Source organism: Blennius ocellaris, assembly GCF_963422515.1.
Source record: "Blennius ocellaris genome assembly, chromosome: 24".
Classification (NCBI taxonomy): Eukaryota; Metazoa; Chordata; class Actinopteri; order Blenniiformes; family Blenniidae; genus Blennius; species Blennius ocellaris.
In genome coordinates this window covers 6,304,198-6,320,344 of record NC_137673.1, presented here as the reverse complement: position 1 = coordinate 6,320,344, position 16,147 = coordinate 6,304,198, and the positions used below count along the sequence as shown (strand labels likewise).

At 44.5% G+C, this 16,147-nt stretch overlaps 1 protein-coding gene across 2 annotated transcripts in view; it reads right to left on the bottom strand.

Moving 5' to 3' along the window:
- Positions 1-2,832: 2,832 nt before the first annotated feature.
- Positions 2,833-16,147, bottom strand: part of LOC308147744 (sodium-driven chloride bicarbonate exchanger-like) — a gene marked incomplete at its 5' end in the record, with an annotated part of 34,929 nt that continues 21,614 nt past the window's right edge. The window contains 19 exons of one of the 2 annotated variants that reach the window (XM_080520069.1): positions 2,833-3,179; positions 4,440-4,553; positions 4,710-4,774; positions 4,851-4,973; positions 5,062-5,235; positions 5,305-5,373; positions 5,747-5,998; positions 6,107-6,268; positions 6,482-6,595; positions 7,449-7,610; positions 7,942-8,047; positions 9,142-9,387; positions 9,494-9,627; positions 10,259-10,433; positions 12,771-12,871; positions 13,410-13,556; positions 14,732-14,819; positions 14,914-15,071; positions 15,382-15,470. In XM_080520069.1, the coding sequence (XP_080376195.1) occupies positions 3,104-3,179; positions 4,440-4,553; positions 4,710-4,774; positions 4,851-4,973; positions 5,062-5,235; positions 5,305-5,373; positions 5,747-5,998; positions 6,107-6,268; positions 6,482-6,595; positions 7,449-7,610; positions 7,942-8,047; positions 9,142-9,387; positions 9,494-9,627; positions 10,259-10,433; positions 12,771-12,871; positions 13,410-13,556; positions 14,732-14,819; positions 14,914-15,071; positions 15,382-15,470 (2,555 nt within the window). In that variant the 3' untranslated portion in view covers positions 2,833-3,103. The remainder of the gene's footprint in view (positions 3,180-4,439; positions 4,554-4,709; positions 4,775-4,850; positions 4,974-5,061; positions 5,236-5,304; positions 5,374-5,746; positions 5,999-6,106; positions 6,269-6,481; positions 6,596-7,448; positions 7,611-7,941; positions 8,048-9,141; positions 9,388-9,493; positions 9,628-10,258; positions 10,434-12,770; positions 12,872-13,409; positions 13,557-14,731; positions 14,820-14,913; positions 15,072-15,381; positions 15,471-16,147) is intronic. The other variant, XM_080520070.1, reaches the window with a different exon arrangement.

The window sequence follows — 16,147 nt, the reverse complement described above, 5'->3', positions numbered from 1 at the left end:
CAGTCAGACACAGCCGCCGGACGAGAAGTGTGTTCCCGTTGGCGCAGCTTCATTGTGGTTGTCTCTCTTTTGCAGTCAGAAAAGGCAAGAAGACCAATGACCCCCCCCCCTCCTCCTTCTTCCTCCTCCTCCTCCTCCTCCTCCCAAAGCCATACACCCCAGGACCTGGAAGCCATACCACTTTGCACGTTTTAACAGCGTTTGTTTGAGTGTGTACCTTTTCCATCTTATTTTTACTTCAGCAATGCAAAGAGACAAAAAAAAAAAAAAAAAACAACTCTTCCACGGGATGGTGCACCAGAAGAAAGATTCACGTTGATGTTATTTTCTACAAATTTAAATTATTTTCTATATTTTTGATGTAAAAACGAGAACACGTCTCAGGCAGGCTGATCGGAGGCATGTGTGGTGTCGTCTAACATTAATCATCTGCTCTGCAAAATAAAGTTTTCCATTCATTCTGTGCCTGTGACGTGATGCGACGATCCGTTATTGAGTGCGATTTGAACATGCAAAACGGCCCAATCAAGAGGGTGAGTTTGTGAATAGAAATTAAGATTTTTACGCAAGAAATAAGAAAGTTGTGATCATTTGACCAAGGCGGGCAAAAAAAAACCCTGCATTCTTCATTGACGTTCATCTGCTTTTACAATTTAGATTGTGACTATTGTGCCTTTGTGTGTCAATGAGAAGGTTTTTATTATTGATGGATATAAAAATGTACTTGTTTCGATCAATTACTGAAACCGGAGCTGCAAATTTATCGTCGTCACGATAGCAACATGCTAAATGAGGGGAAATAAATAGGAACATTACATTAAATTGACCTTCTGTTTTGCCTCTAATCCATTTTATAGTGGATTTCTGGTTGATGTGACCTCTGCTGTCCACGTTGTGCTCGGCAGTTTGAATGTTGTGTATGATTTTACCTTGCGTTCACCTGGGGGCCCTCGGCAGCAGTTTAGTTTATCATGGGGGGGGGGGGGGGGCGGCTCTGCCTCTGGGTAAAATTAAGCTGGATAATGGAGAGATACAATGACAAGGGTGAAAACAAGTCCAATTCAAACATGGCCTCCACCTCCTGTCTGAGAAACGCATACCTTCCTTCCAGAAACGAGCGCTGCCCACTACCTGACCTCTGACCTCCCTGTGGACACGTAGAGATGGTTCAAATGAAGCACCACGTCACCTCAGCGGTTTCATCTCTTTATTGATGCTCTCACTCTCTCAGTCGCTCGCTCTCGCTCTCGTGAAACAAATTACAGTTGAACAACAGATCTGAACTCATAGGTCTCTATACAGGTGACGTCAATTATTAAACAGAAAGTGTACAAGCTAGCACTACCAAATTTAAGGCAGAATTCCACACAGAAGTGGTCAAAATCGTCAATATTGATATAATTTTTGACCCATTAGTAGTTTCGCTAATCAACTAAGAAACATCGACAATGGGAAAAGAACATCTACAACAAAAACCTGAATTCAACACGACTTCATGTTAGTAATATATTAGTAACATTTTACATCAACAAAATATACTATGTATTATACATTGTTAAGATTCTTTACCGTTTATTACATGTTGCCCTTCCCAGAAAAAAGGTATTATTGCATCTCTAGAAGTAACCGTGGTCCTGCAGCCGGTCAGTGGAGACTGCGTCACCGCCATGCAGGTGTTTTTCATTTTTTTACAAAAACGACTGTCTTCAGATGCTAACGCACTGAGGGTCGTTCGGAGAGGAGATCACACGTCCATGGATGACACTTACTGACAGGATGACGACGAGCACACGGGTGGAGAACGTGGAGCTTTTCTGTACACTCGCCCAAAAAGAAAAAAAAGAAAAAATCAGCTCTTGCAAATTTGAGAAGCTTTTTTTTTTTTTTTACGTTTTTTTAAATTTTTGTCATAAAAAGCCAAGGCCAAATTCTTGAACTTATGCTGCCATGCTAGCTTGACAACGTCCTTTCCTAAAAAGCGGCCCCAGAAATAAAAGAAATAACTGGGAGATTAGCGAGAGTTCCAGGATCCAGATTTACAGATTTCATTTTGAAACCGCAAAGCAGCTTTGATATCGAAAGATATTTAAGTGGTTTTGGCATCATTAGTGCAAAACACAGTGAGTATTTATAGGTTTTGACACCGAATCGCAAACAAATGACACAAAATTGTTTTGATTCCTAAATCTGATAGTTTTGTCTCACTCATTTCATGACAATACTAATCTGCTCGTGTTCAACACGACACAAAAGTCAAATAAAAATAGAGATTTAAAAAGCCCAACAAGCGGGAGCTTCAGTTTTAGTGCAATTTGACATTTTAACTTTGCCGCAACAACTCAGGCACACAAATCTCCCAGAAACCATTTGTTTAACCCTTCGGGGACGAGCTCAAGAGGAAGGCGGACATGTAGACGCGGCACAGCAATGGAGAAGACGCCGGAGTGATATGAGGAGTCACTGTCACAGAAAAACCTTTAGATATACAGAATATATAAAATGTATATTTAATACTTTTGAAAAAAATGAGGAGATTCGCTTCGAGGCCGACTCCTTCAGATACCAGTGAATTACGTCAGTGTTGGCAAATATCTTCGTGCGTCCCGATGTGAGGTGCTGAATTCAGCGTTAAATAGCTCCACATAAAGTCCACACCCTGTGGCAGGATTTCCAAAAAGGACAACTCGCAGTTGTTGCTGGAAAAATATAAAAACATATAAAATACAAAGAAAAGTTTAAAAACGGTTGAAAATTTCTACTTAATTGGCCCACGAACGCAGCAGATACTGTCGGTGCCGTCTAATTCTGGCTTCCTTCTGTTGCTGGTATCACCAAACACTGATCTACACCGAGGAAGAGGAGCGGCGGCGCTCGGCTTCCTCACGCTAATACTGACTAACAGATTTTTCTTTGATTTACACAACTTGCACACAGACTTACATGACGAAAAACACAGTGTAGCACAGTACAAAGGTGGTTGAGTGTGGCACGGTATCGCTTTTTTGTTGGGGTTTTCTTTTTTTGTTTGTTTTTTTTTCTTTTTTCCTTCTTCTTCTTTTTGATCTACTGACTGACAGCACGGTGGCGCCGCCAGTATGTGTCATCACAAACTCGTCTCCCTGTCCAAGCTCTTGTCATGCCTCCGCCGCTTGTGTCGCTTCTCGCCGCCTCTGGGAACGCTGCGCGGGGGAGAAGAAGACGCCGATTACAACGTGAGCGAACTCGAGCGAGATTTTTCCGCTGACGTGCGCGCATGCAAACACAGCCGGAGAAATCTCCCGTCAGCGTCTCGCCCAAACAGTCTGGTTATTCTGGAACCGGAGTGTGTCGTCGTGCACACAACATGCTCATGCGGCTCCGGCAGTGTGAAAACTCACGCTGTGAAGTCAGTCGCAATCATTCCTGGTTCACACAGGAGCGAATCAGGGCCACCACAACCAACAACCACGGAAAAACAAGTCAAAATGTGAGGAAGTGAGTCGAAATAGCAAGAAAATGTCACTTCTACACTTTCATTTTGATTGTTGATTTGACTTTACTTTGTTGCCAATGTTTATACTTTATCGTTGACCTCTGGACTTCATTGTTAACATTTAGACTTGATGGTTGGATTTAGGAACTCATTATTGACTTTACTGACGACGTTAGGACTTTATGGCCTCGTTCTGCAGGGTTCTTCCTATAAAAATGGGACTTTTTCCTTTCCACAGTTGTTTATGCTTATTTGTGTGCATTTGTTGGGTTTTCTCTGTAGAAGTGCCCTGAAAAGAGTTTGTTGGATTTGGTGCTATAAACTTATATATAAAGTTGAATTGTTGACATTTAAATTTGATTCTAATTTTAACTTGACTATTGACATTTGTGCTTTATTGTTGACATCTTAACTCCTTTGTAATTGGACCTTTGGAAATTTATATTTCTACTTTATTGTTGTTCTCTTTCTGTTTCATTGTTGCTTTATTTTAATATCGTTACAGTTTTGACTTTGCTGTCAAAGTTTCTTATCTGTTGACATTTTGACTTGTTGAAGCCTCGTCTTCCCTTCACACAACCGTAGTACACTGCTGCACCACTCTCCCATCATGCAACACTGAGCAGTCAGAACACAAGCATGCCGACGGGCGCTGCTGGGACCGGCTTACCTTTGGGATTTCAGCTTCTGAGAGGTTAGGAAGGGGAGCTTAAGGGTGGGATGGAGCGAGAGAAGCAGGCAGGAGACGCTATGTTAGTCTACTCCGCAGGAAATCTGCCAGGCCAGCTGCTCTTACAAATAACACGCTCGCTATTGAGCTTCGTGGAAAAATGTAACGTCAATGTTCTACAGTATTCCAATACCAAACACCTGCCACTGCTGTGGGCCTGCAGGAACACACTTAGCATGTCGCATCAATAAGAAGCATGTGAAAAACCCGATATTAATCAGAGTGTATGAGGCTGACCTTTTAGTGCTGGCTTCCTTCTTGGTACTCTCAGCAGGGTTGACACTCTTCCACACGTTGCCAAACGATCCTTTGGACATCTCGTCAGTGATGTTGACTGTGGCTGGATCACTCCTTCACACAAAAACACACATTTATCTATCAGTAGGAGGAAGGTCAGTTTAATCTTCACACCAAAGCAAGCGGAACTCACTCTGCTGCACAATGCATTATGCAAAACACACGTTCTGAAACTGACCATCACGCACATTTAAACCAGAAAAGACTTACTTGTAGTGTCCCTCCAGTGGCACTTGCACAATGCCCTCCTCCTCTGCGATAATACTGTGCTCCTCCTTGAAACAGAAGGAAAACAGAAGGTTGGCTGCGGTTACAGAGGTGCGTGCGTGCGAGAGGTGGTCGTCACTGCACCTCTTGTGCAGCGTCCTCCAGCTTCTTCTTCTTCCACTCTGGCATCAGGTCGTCCAGCCAGCTCAGCTCCCGCTTGCTGAAGATGAAGTCCAGCAGCTTACGAATGAACACGAGAGCCAAGACCTGGAGCGGCGGGAGCAGATTTTAGATGGAGGGACATCTAGAGGTTGACACACACACACACACACACGTGAACATGCATTTTTTTTACCATCATGGGGAAAACAATGGCCGCCTTGGAGGTCTTGATGATCCAGAGCAGAGCCAAGCAGCTGAGCTGGACGATGGTGAAGAGGTGCACCTTCCTCAGGGGGACGTGGCGCAGGTAGATGAAGTCCGGTTGGTGTTTGGTGGGCATGCCGAAGAGCTTCAGACGGTCGAAGAACTGCAAAAATACGTGTCAGAAATCCACTTGTCGTGTTTGTACGGGTCAAGAGAGGCTGCAGAAACTCACCTGGATGCCTCTGAGTGACGAGGCTCCCATGTAGAGAAAGACTCCGTACAGCACCGGCATGGGAATGAACTGCAAACACAAAGACACATTCAGCTTTTACAGCTTCAGTTGTGCTGATGGGATGGTGAGAAAAAGGGAAAAGACAAATATAAAACAGAAGAGTTGAGTTTATGCAGATTCCAACTTGATGGCCAAAAGAGTCGTTTTTAGAAATTTCGGCCCTTTTTAGCCAAGTTTGACCTTAAAAAGCTGTTTTCATAATTTATGTAATCTGACCATTGAGCATTGACCTTGCGCTCCTAAGAGTTGAAGCTTGATGCTGCTCATATACAGTCCAAGGTTTACGCGTACAATTTGCAGCAGTCTGTTATTTTGCATTTGAATGAAGGAAAACTTTAGGACTCATTTAACGTTGTTGACTTTAAGCGTCTGCATTCCCGACCTTGAGCACGGACGTCATGAAGACGGAGCAGCCCATCAGGGTGAAGATCATCAGGCCCGTGAAGCGCTGCTCCCGGATGCCCAGGAACTTGGGCTGCTCGCCGGGCGCCGAGCACTCCGACTCCAGCTTCAGGCTGTTGACGTGGGAAATGGAGAGAACGGTGGCGGCCACGAACCACGGCAGGCCCATCACCGAGCACACGCCCAGCATCACGCCCACCACGAACAGGTCCAGGTGGTAGCCGCAGCCTTTCTGCAGAGAGACGAGAGGAACGACGATACGACAAGTGCAGAAGGGACAGAGCATCTCCAACAACCTGGACATGACGAGAGCGTGACTCGCAGGAGCAGCAGGCCATACCTTCAGCTTGTGCTCCTTCCTGTTGATGATGACGGCCGTGATCTGCTGGTCCATGAAGATGAGGATGGTGCAGAGCAGAGCGGGGATGAAGGTGATGATGGTGGTCCACCACGGGTTGGGTCCCACGGGGTTTATGACCCAGCCACGGTCATCTCTGGTCGGCTGGATGCAACAACGACAGCATTTCACAGTTTAAGTCTCTATATTGCAGGATCATGCAAAAATGTAAAACACAGATCCAACTCTGACCATAAACTGTGGAGAGTTAATATGAAGCCTTTTGTATGCTGTTGAGAATGACTGTCTAATGTAACTACCGTTAAATGTAAGATTTCTGAGCGAGATAAACGGCAGAATGAATGAAGGAGGATTTACTTTGAACTTGTTGGGGACTTGTAGTTTCGGCGAGGGGATCCCCAAGGCGTAATCAATGAGCACCATGGAGAGGATGGTGATGAAGACCGCAAAGTCACTGATGATGGCTCGCACCTGGAATGAGCACACACACATACATGAGAAACCAAGTTCACAGTTTGTCTTCTTCTCCAATCGCTGATATTCAAACACAAAACTGTCAGTTTGTGGCCAAAAGGGGATAAAAGCGACAGGCAGCTGCTTTATTTCACTTATAGTGTAAAAAGAAACAAAAGTAAGTCACAGAATTTGAAAGTGTAAATAAACTGCATCCTGGTGTTCATTTTCTATCCAAAATGACTACTGTTGGATACTATTTACAAACAAACACATGGTTTGCAAACATTCATTCAACTTTGATTAAAAGGTCAAATATAAGACACTCAAATCATCCCACAAATGCAAAATTTAAAAGAGGAAAAATTCTTATCTTATCACAGAGAAACAAAGGATAAATTCAAACAGTTTCATTATGTGCGTAATTGTGTTAGTTACTGTTCTGAAGAGTGCGCAAGAGTGACCAGGGAGTGGGAAAGCCTCAGCTTCCAAGTGGGAAAAACAAACATCCAAAGTGGGAAAATTCTAAGATTTGACTTGATGCGATTTGTACTTGAGAAATGATATTTCCTCATGAAGTTATAAGAAAGAAGAAGTCTAAACATAAAATGGACTTTCCAAGGTAGCTTTCCATTGTCATGTAAGAATTCCTAACTCGGAAGTGGGGACTTCCCAGATGGTTCCAGAGTTCCCAGCCCTACACTGCAAATTGCAGTCTCTGCATCACGCCATACATTACACTCATGAGTGTCACCTCAATGATAAATCATAGAAATTGCACACATAGAACCCAGAGCATCGCTGCTGTGTCCCGCACCCGCCAGCAGGTGGCAGCGTGATCTCAACCCGTGCAGTCACAGTGGTTTCCTACCTTGGTGGGGAAGTATCGGCTGGTCTTGAACTCCTTGAGGAAGGCGGACATGAAGACGGTGGAGAAGAAGAGCACCACGCACCAGAAGAGGACGTCGGGGATGTAGGGGCCGTGGGGGCCGCAGGCGCTGCCCTCAAACTCCCCGTGCAACATCTCGCACTCCTACTGGCCGCAGAGGACACGAGGGTGAGGATGGTGAGCGGTGATGGAGGTGATGGACGTCAGTGATGAGTTACAGAAGTGTGAACATGATCTCTGAGCCACCGGTGCTGGCTGCAGACGTGTGGAGGAGGAATGCAGCACGCCGCCACCGGCGGCGTGACTGATCCTGCTTCTTACACTGCGTCTCCTGCACTGAAATCCTCTGAAATCCTGCCCACATTCTCCTTAATCCCATTCGTCTGGAATCATGACGCCAAATCATGAAGCCAGACACCGAAATGCAACCCCGACTCCCGTCTGGTGGAGCGGGTGCATGGCGAGGGCTCCTTACCTTGACCTCCAGCATGGTCCAGTTGACCTCCGAGGCCGTGACGTTTCTCTCCTCCCAGAAGCGAATGGTTTCGTTGCTGGGGGTTCTCGGCTCCACACACGCACACCTACAAGGGGAGCATTGACACACGGTTTGATCTGAAAACCTGAACATCTCCGGCCGGCCATCACTCCAGAATAGAAACCCACAGAAGGAGCTCTTGGCGTGACACGCAGCCGCCAGCCAGCTTGCGGCGGGGGATGATGCACAATTCTCCCGACACTGGATTATTCACCATAAAGCAGAACGATCACTGATAAATAGACGGTGCGTCTGCTATGCGGCGTCGCCATCTGTTGCTTCGTGACGCAGCCAAACGCTTGAGCACGTGGAGGCAAACGTTCAGGAGACACAGCAACAACCTGACAACTAAATAATTTTCAACCCAAACTGTCAGACTAATATAAGAATATTTAATCTAATCTGAAGCCAAGTGAGATGCTGTGTTTGAATAAGATCAAGTACAAAAGATTAAAGCCATAAAAGGTGTGAAGTGGTGGTAAATATAGACCTTTAACATCAGATACTGGCAGATAAATGCTGCACACTTCAAGTCATAAAGTCCTGTTTTGCTGAATTACATTATTAGTTCATTGTCGCCACCTTGAGTTCAGAAATATACTCACATGACCTATTTAAAAATTATGTATAGACAGTGAGTATTAAATTTTTTTATTCTTGTCATCAAAAATGTGTCTTTTGTCTCAGAATTCTGACTTTTTCTTCCAAAAGTTAATTTCCTTCCTGGATCCTTCATCGTCAGAAACCTGGCTTTTGTCCCTTTTATTCACCCAAGAACTACTTTTGTCTCAGATCTATGACTTTTTTCATCATGATTTTGTCTTTTATCCTAGAATTCAAAATTTCCCCTCATAATTCCAACTAAAAATGTTGTCTTTTTTTCTGATTTGTGTACCCCCCCCCCAAAATGTACTTTTATCTCATAGTTTTGCTGGGTTTTTCAATCAAAAATATATCTTTTGACTCAGAATGTTCCCCCCTCAAAACTTCAAGAACTTCTTTTTCTGTGATTGCAAAGGATCCTACTTTTTGTGAAGAAACTCAGAAAGTGTCTTTTTTTTCATTCAGTGGCTCTAATCTTCTTCTGTATTATAACAATGGAGAGGAATGTAGATCGCGTTGAGCATTAAGGGAACTCACGAGTACTGCGTGAGCGTCTGGAGGTTGTTGTTCTTGTTGATGGGGTAGTGCACCCCCAGGTGGAGCAGCTTCTCCAGGGCCTCGTAGATGAAGATGATGCAGATGAGCGAGGCGAACGCCTCCTCGGTGAAGCGTGTGATGTAACAGACCAGCGAGCTGGCATCTGTGGCCACCAGCAGCAGGCAGAAGAAGGCCGTCCACAGGCCGATGCAGGCCCTCAGGGAGAGGTAGGACAGGCCGTAATCCCTGAGAAACACAGCGCACAGACACACACACACACACACACTCTCAGGGGAAAATCTGGGGCACAAAACACACCAATCCACCAAAACAAAAGCACAAAATAACCTACTTGCAGAACTTGAAGAGGATCTTCTCGAACACGAGCACCGGCCCCGTGCTGCCCAGGATGGTGAGGGGCTGACCGGCGAACAGAGAGTAGGCGATCCCAGTCATGGACGCCCCGAACAGGGACTCGATGGCGCTCTGAAAACACACGCTCAAGTTAATTCAGGCCTGAATTTATTCATTTGCAGGGAAGCCGTTATGTCGCGGGTAAATTGAATGTGTAGAACAGGGATGTCAAACTAATTTTAAGACAGTTTGAGCTGAATGTCAGCAGAAGTGCAACAAAGATAGTTTTTCTCTGCATTCCAATGCAAAAACTAATAGAATCAGTCAACTGGAAAACTAGGTTTGCACAAGTGGATGTCAGCGCGATCGGAATTCCTTATAAGGTCACGGATAATAAAGTATCAAATGAAGCAGGTGTCAAATTACAAACATTGTGATGCTGCGTCTCAGGAGTTCAGCACTGTTCAAATGGACCCAGATAGTTAAAATGGGTATCGTGACCAAAAAAATGACCCTTTCAAAAGCTTAAAAAGAATAAATTTGTTGAATCAGTACATTTCCCTGCATTCTGAAATTGCACATGATTTTAAAAACCTCCTGAAGATCTAATTACAAGCCTCCTTTGAGTGGGACGAGCTGTTTAACTGTGGTGCTGGTTATCCGTCCACCCTCGGCAGCTGGACATTTAAACAACAGTCTGACTCCGGCTCTTTCTGAACTCTCCCTCCAGTGAAACCTCACACACTGAAAGCCCGGCTCTTACCACGCGGCCCTCCGTGGCCTCGCCCAGGAGCCCCCCGAAGGTGATGACGGGCGACATGCAGGCGCAGTAGAGGAAGAGGAAGGAGGCCAGACACTGCAGGCTGATGGCGTCTGTGTAGTCGGACAGGTAGTGCGGCGCCTTTCGCTTGATGTCCAGGATCAACCCACCAAACAGCCTGCACTCAAACACATCGCTCCAGTTACACTTTGTCTCTGCATTCAGGCTGTGCAATATTACTTCCACAGTCTATAACACTGTTGAGAATTGCAGTTGTAATTTCCATCAAGCGTCAAAACACCAGCTACGACAGTTCAGTCAGTCTCATGCCTCCCTGCATTGATTTTTGGCCTCAGGAAGGAAAATCCAGGTCGCTTACATCAAACCAGGTGAGAAGTCGAGTCATAATTATGGACTCAGACCTGACATTAAGAAAATAACCAAATCGATCCCCATCGAAAAAGTATTGCGGGAATAAAAAACAAATCTAATCTAAAGTACGGCGTGGTCTTGGTCCTAAATACATATTTATTATGTGTACAATTACAATTCAGGCCTTAAAACATTTTTCTTTGGTCAAGCTTTCCAGTAAATTAGATGTCAATGTCTTTTTGCTCTGGGTTCTAACTGATTCTATCACACCTGCAATTTCAAGACTTGTTTTTGGTCATTTGTCTTCATTCTTTTGCTAACGAATATTATCATATTATGAATAATGTTTAAAAAAAACCTAAAAACTATCAGGTCCGATTGATCCGATTCAATTGTTTTGAGATGCGTCCTCTCTGGACAAAGGTGAATATGCATAGATTCTGATATTTATGGGACAAACACCCTCAAAATAATGCCGGGAAGTGAAAAGAGCAGATTTGAGGAGGAGCCAGGATCGATTGAACCACAGTTCTGCTTATCATGGATAATCTGCTGCATGAACATGAGGGAGTGTGGAGGCCCTTCTTCCCGCTGCAGTAAAGTGCTGGTCTATTTCTGGTCTGTTTACAGTATTCATTAAAGCGCGGCGCATGACATTGTCGTGAAAAAGTAAAGCGTCTCCACCGTGCGTTGTTTATTTATGAGCGTGTCAACTCGTGCGTGTGCTCTCGCATGGTTTCAGCGAGTGCGGCATCTCCTGCCGCAGCACACCGGGACAGGGGGGCGAGCTGGCTGGAGGCGGTTGCTATGGCAACATGAGGCGGGTCCTCACGATGGGAGTTTGATTTGAAAGCGGGCTCCGGGCCAGCCCTCGCTGGGAAGGGAGGCTGCACCGCAGCGCTGCAGCGGGCACGTCACTCCGCTGCTTTTAAAGCATCAAGATTCGAAACCAGGAGCCTCAATCAAGGTCAACGTTCAACCTTCTAACATCCTCAACAGGAAGAAACTGCCACCAAAAATCAAAGCTCTTTACGTTTTCTAATTGTGTTTTTACACACATGATGCTAAAGTCTTATAAAACGATATAGTAGTTCTTGCTTTCATCCCTCGTTCTCTTTTATGACAACAATCAGAGTTCAGGGAACAAAGTTAAAATCTGACGAAAAGAGAAAAACATTTCTTTTTCCGTCCCTATTTCATAGATTTGCTTTGTGAAAATTTACTGAATATGCACATGTATCAATAATGAGCCAAATAAATGCTATTTCCTTATAAAAATAGGGAAAAACAATATAGAAAACATTGTTTTTATTAAATACTTTCAAATAAGCGTGCGTATACTCCTTCATCCACCCCATACTTCTCCCAACATGGAGTTATCACCTTTTTACTTTTCTGTAACTTTTAATACTCGTATACCATGTTGCCTCAAGTAAGAAAACATTACAATGAAATAATGAAATAACTTGCCTATAATGTAATCAAACAGAAAAAAAAGACTTTCTTGACTAGAATTTTGAGAGCATGTTGCATGGAATTAATTTGTAATGAACAAATATCATGAATATGCCGTACACTGTATCAACCGTACCTATCAGCAAATAGGTGTATAAATACTGGGCTGCAGCTACTTATCAGCTTATTGAACCATTCTTGTATCTCTTGATAGGTGCAAGTTAGAAGCCTTCCATTTAGAAGTGAAGCTCTAATAAGTCTTTAAGGTGATGCCTTATGACTTATTGACTGCATTATACTAGCTCTTAGTGAAATATTCACAACTCTTCCTTGAAATGTGACTGAAGAGAACTGACATGGGATCGTTGGAGTAATTAAATAGTTAATTTATGAGTTTTCTAGTCAAATGAATGGAGTGTAATATTTCCCTGAGCCGTGAAGCAATACAAGTATGAGAAACATCAATCTGTACTCGAGTACAACCTTTGAGTGCATGTAGCAACTGGCACTCGGCCTGATAGCGTGCTTTGTCTGCCGGTGTGCTGTTGTTGAATAATAGAGCTGTGTTACAATATTAAAGGTATAAAGTGGTGAGTTAAAGCTCAAACTAAAGCTGTGTGTGCTCCAGTTGAATGTTAAGGAGCGGCGGGGCGGTCTTCCTCTTCGGGGGAGTGAATCTAACACTTACTTCCCCGTGCGCTGCAGCTCGGGGCCGCCGTGTCCGCCGGGCTCCTCCGACTCTCCCAGATCCGCCACGCCGTTGGGAACAGGGGGAATTTTCCGCTTTTCCTGCGGGGTCAAGATCACTGTCAATCAACTGTCAACCAGGACGGTGGTAAGCCTCCGCGGACGCTCGTGAACAACAGATGTTACCTCTGGTACACTTTTAAACGCTGAATGATTGATCGCATCTGCACAAACTGGGATCGTTCTGCAGCGCTCTGCATCACCAGAGCAATCTAACAGCACAGTGGTGCGTCGTTAATACACTACAGGAGCCTAATGACTAAAAAGAGGAAAGAAAAACAAGACCTGGAACAACCTCTGCACTCTTCTTTGTTTAATCTGTTAGATAACCACATTTCCCTCCCCAGCCAAAGATGGCGGATCTCTTTTCAAAAGTCGACCAAAATAACTAATGGAGGGAAATCACGAATGTTTTGGACAGGATTGAGAACAGAGCCCTGGGGAGTGGCATCAAAGCACACAGCACAACGCAGCGGAGATTAGAGGAGAACGCAGATGTTTAAATGCGTCTCAGCAGGCGGGGCTCACAGGCGTCAAAAGGAAATGTCACGCATGCATCTGCCCGTCGGGGAGTGTTTACCTGAGAGGGAACGTTTTTCGGAGGCTCTATTCGGATGGAGGGGTCCCACTCTCCGGGGGGCAACACCGTCACCTGATCCAGAAACTCGTCGATGCCCGCCACAAGGTCGTTCCTGTCTTTGGCCTTGTAGGCAACGTCATGGAAAACCTGCGCGGAAACACAAACAAACAAACAATGACACATGATTACACTCTGTGCAGCTGAAGGTCACAGACGGGCAGGAACCAGCTCTGGACTGTGTGGGTCAGTGGACCGGTTCGTGGGAGCAAGATGCTCTATAATCTGGATGACATTACAGTTGCTAAACTTCAAGATTTGCTGATATAATTTATGACAACATTTTACATTATTTGACTCCTTCATGTAATAAGGGATATTTGTGCAAAATTCCTCCTGCTAATGTGACTTTATCCCAGATTATCCATCCACTCTTGGCAGAAACATAGACTATTTCCATGCATCCCAAAGGGCCACTGCTAAAACACAGACATGTATACACACACACATGGAAACATCTGGTTTGGATCGGGGTGAGTAACACTGGCTCATAGCTGCACTATGGGAAATCTGCTGTCACACTTTTTATATCATACTCATCTGATCCCTGAAGGCTGATTTTGTTGTTATTTCTTCTGCTTTTTTTAAACAAAGGTTAAGGGTTGGGTTCAGTTAAAAAAAAAAAAAGAATCTGACCCTGGAGCTGGTCAGCGGACTGAATTAGAGCATTGCGTCACACTAATGCTACATGGTAAGGCAAATAAATGAAATGTAACATTTATACATCACATTTCATTATCAGAACCAGAATGCAAAACTCAAATGATGGTTGAAGATATTGTCACTGTTATTGGCCGTAGCAATTAATTCATATTAGTTAATATTCACGTTCACGCAGGGCAACATCACCCAATGAATTTGGCACTGAAGCCTTATTGACTATAAGTGAGTATTAAACTTAGCCAAGTACTTCTAGCACCTGAAGCTAACCAAGTAGTGAGTTGTTGCACTCAACCAAGTACTTGCTCTTGCATCTGACTAGAAACCTTTGGCATCAAGTAGTTTTAGCAAGTAAACTGAACAAAATACTTTTGGAACGTTTTGGAATCAAAATCTTCCTGAGTAGTTATTAGGTGATCAAACCTAAATCTACTCAGATTATGTTGACGCTCTAAGTATTTCTGTCACATAAGAGTTTCATTTTGGTGACTTGAATCCGTTTGGCAATCAAACATAACCAGGCATCGAGAGATAAATTGGGGCATTTTGGCGCATGAACCTGAGTAAGTGAGCCATAGAAACTTGCCCTTGTTGTTGGGCCTCACCTCGTCAGTCATCAGCGTCGCAATCGATCGTCCGATTTCATGATACTGCGGCCCTTTCCCCAGAGGCCCGAGCAAGATGAAGAGAAACCTGCACAACACAGAGAACAACTGTTGGTAATAAACCAGGTCCTTATCAGGGGATTATCTGCACATTTCCACAGTGAGAAACGTGGCACACGCACCTGGTGGTGATGGGAACTTCGGCGAGGCCGTTGAGCAGCACAGCAGGAGCCAGACGCACGAACGCCACCACGGGACGTTCCAGGAATTCGAGTTCCCCGACCAGGACGTTAGAAGCCTCCGCACCAGGAGGGATCTTCTTCATGAAGTGGAGGTCAATCTGTCAAACCAAAAACAAAGTACAGCAACGTGCCATCTCTTCCCAAAAGGTGAGTTACGCAAGGTTTTTACGGCCTGTCGTCTGAAAAAAAAAAAAAAAAATCAACAATGCCTGGAGATGACTGTAAACACAGTCCTTGAAAACAGACGCTGCTCCTGGTAAATTCTCGCCAGTTTCCCAGGGAATGAGGCGTGTGGCGACCACTTCTCACGTAACACAAGCTTGGTTAAATATACAGCGCTGGATATGTGTGTGGCTATCAGTTTGCTGTGGATAAACAGCGGCACCAGCAGGGGGTCCGGGCGCTCACCTTGCTGAAGTCCACGGCGCTGTTTTCTCGGCTGACGTCCTGTTTGCCCTCGGTGTTGGCCGGCTGGGACTGAGGTGAGACCGTTTGGCCTGTCAGGCAGAGCGGGGAACCAACATGAGTTTTCACAGCTCGTGTATGCTGCCTCGTTCCCACGCAGAGACAAAGGCTTCCAGTGACCGACTGCAGGGTACAGTTACTTTCTCTGAAGAATGTGATACAGCACTGGGCCTTTTTGGTGAATAAAATGATGTTTAGCTCGATTAGCAAAAGGCTCAATATTGCATCCTTTTTCAGAGTGCACCGAGTGCAGAGGTGTCATAGATTTAAAAAGCAACGATGGATGCACAGCGTTACAGTGGTCATCGTGAATTGTTGTGTTTAGTAAACAAGGTCCAATCTTTAACTTTCACTTCAGCGTCTGGTTCGACTCGCATGGCGCTCAATAAAGAGCTGCATTCACTTTGTTTCTTTCAAATTAAAGATTGCACCTTTACAACGTGTGACGTAAACCTTGCGGTTATCTCTATTAAAGCATTTAAAGACACAGATGCAGAGATGATGTCAATACACTTGTGTTATTTACAGTCATTGTGTTTAATCCAACATTCCTGGCAGGTAAACCAGTAATGACTAAATACTGCAAAACACTGATGTTTGTGTTATTGAGTTACTTACAAGATGGATATTTATTGAGTTGCTTTCACTATTAGTAATTAGTCCATTATTTCCAATGTGTCAAAGCTTATTAGGCTTTCTAGTCACAATT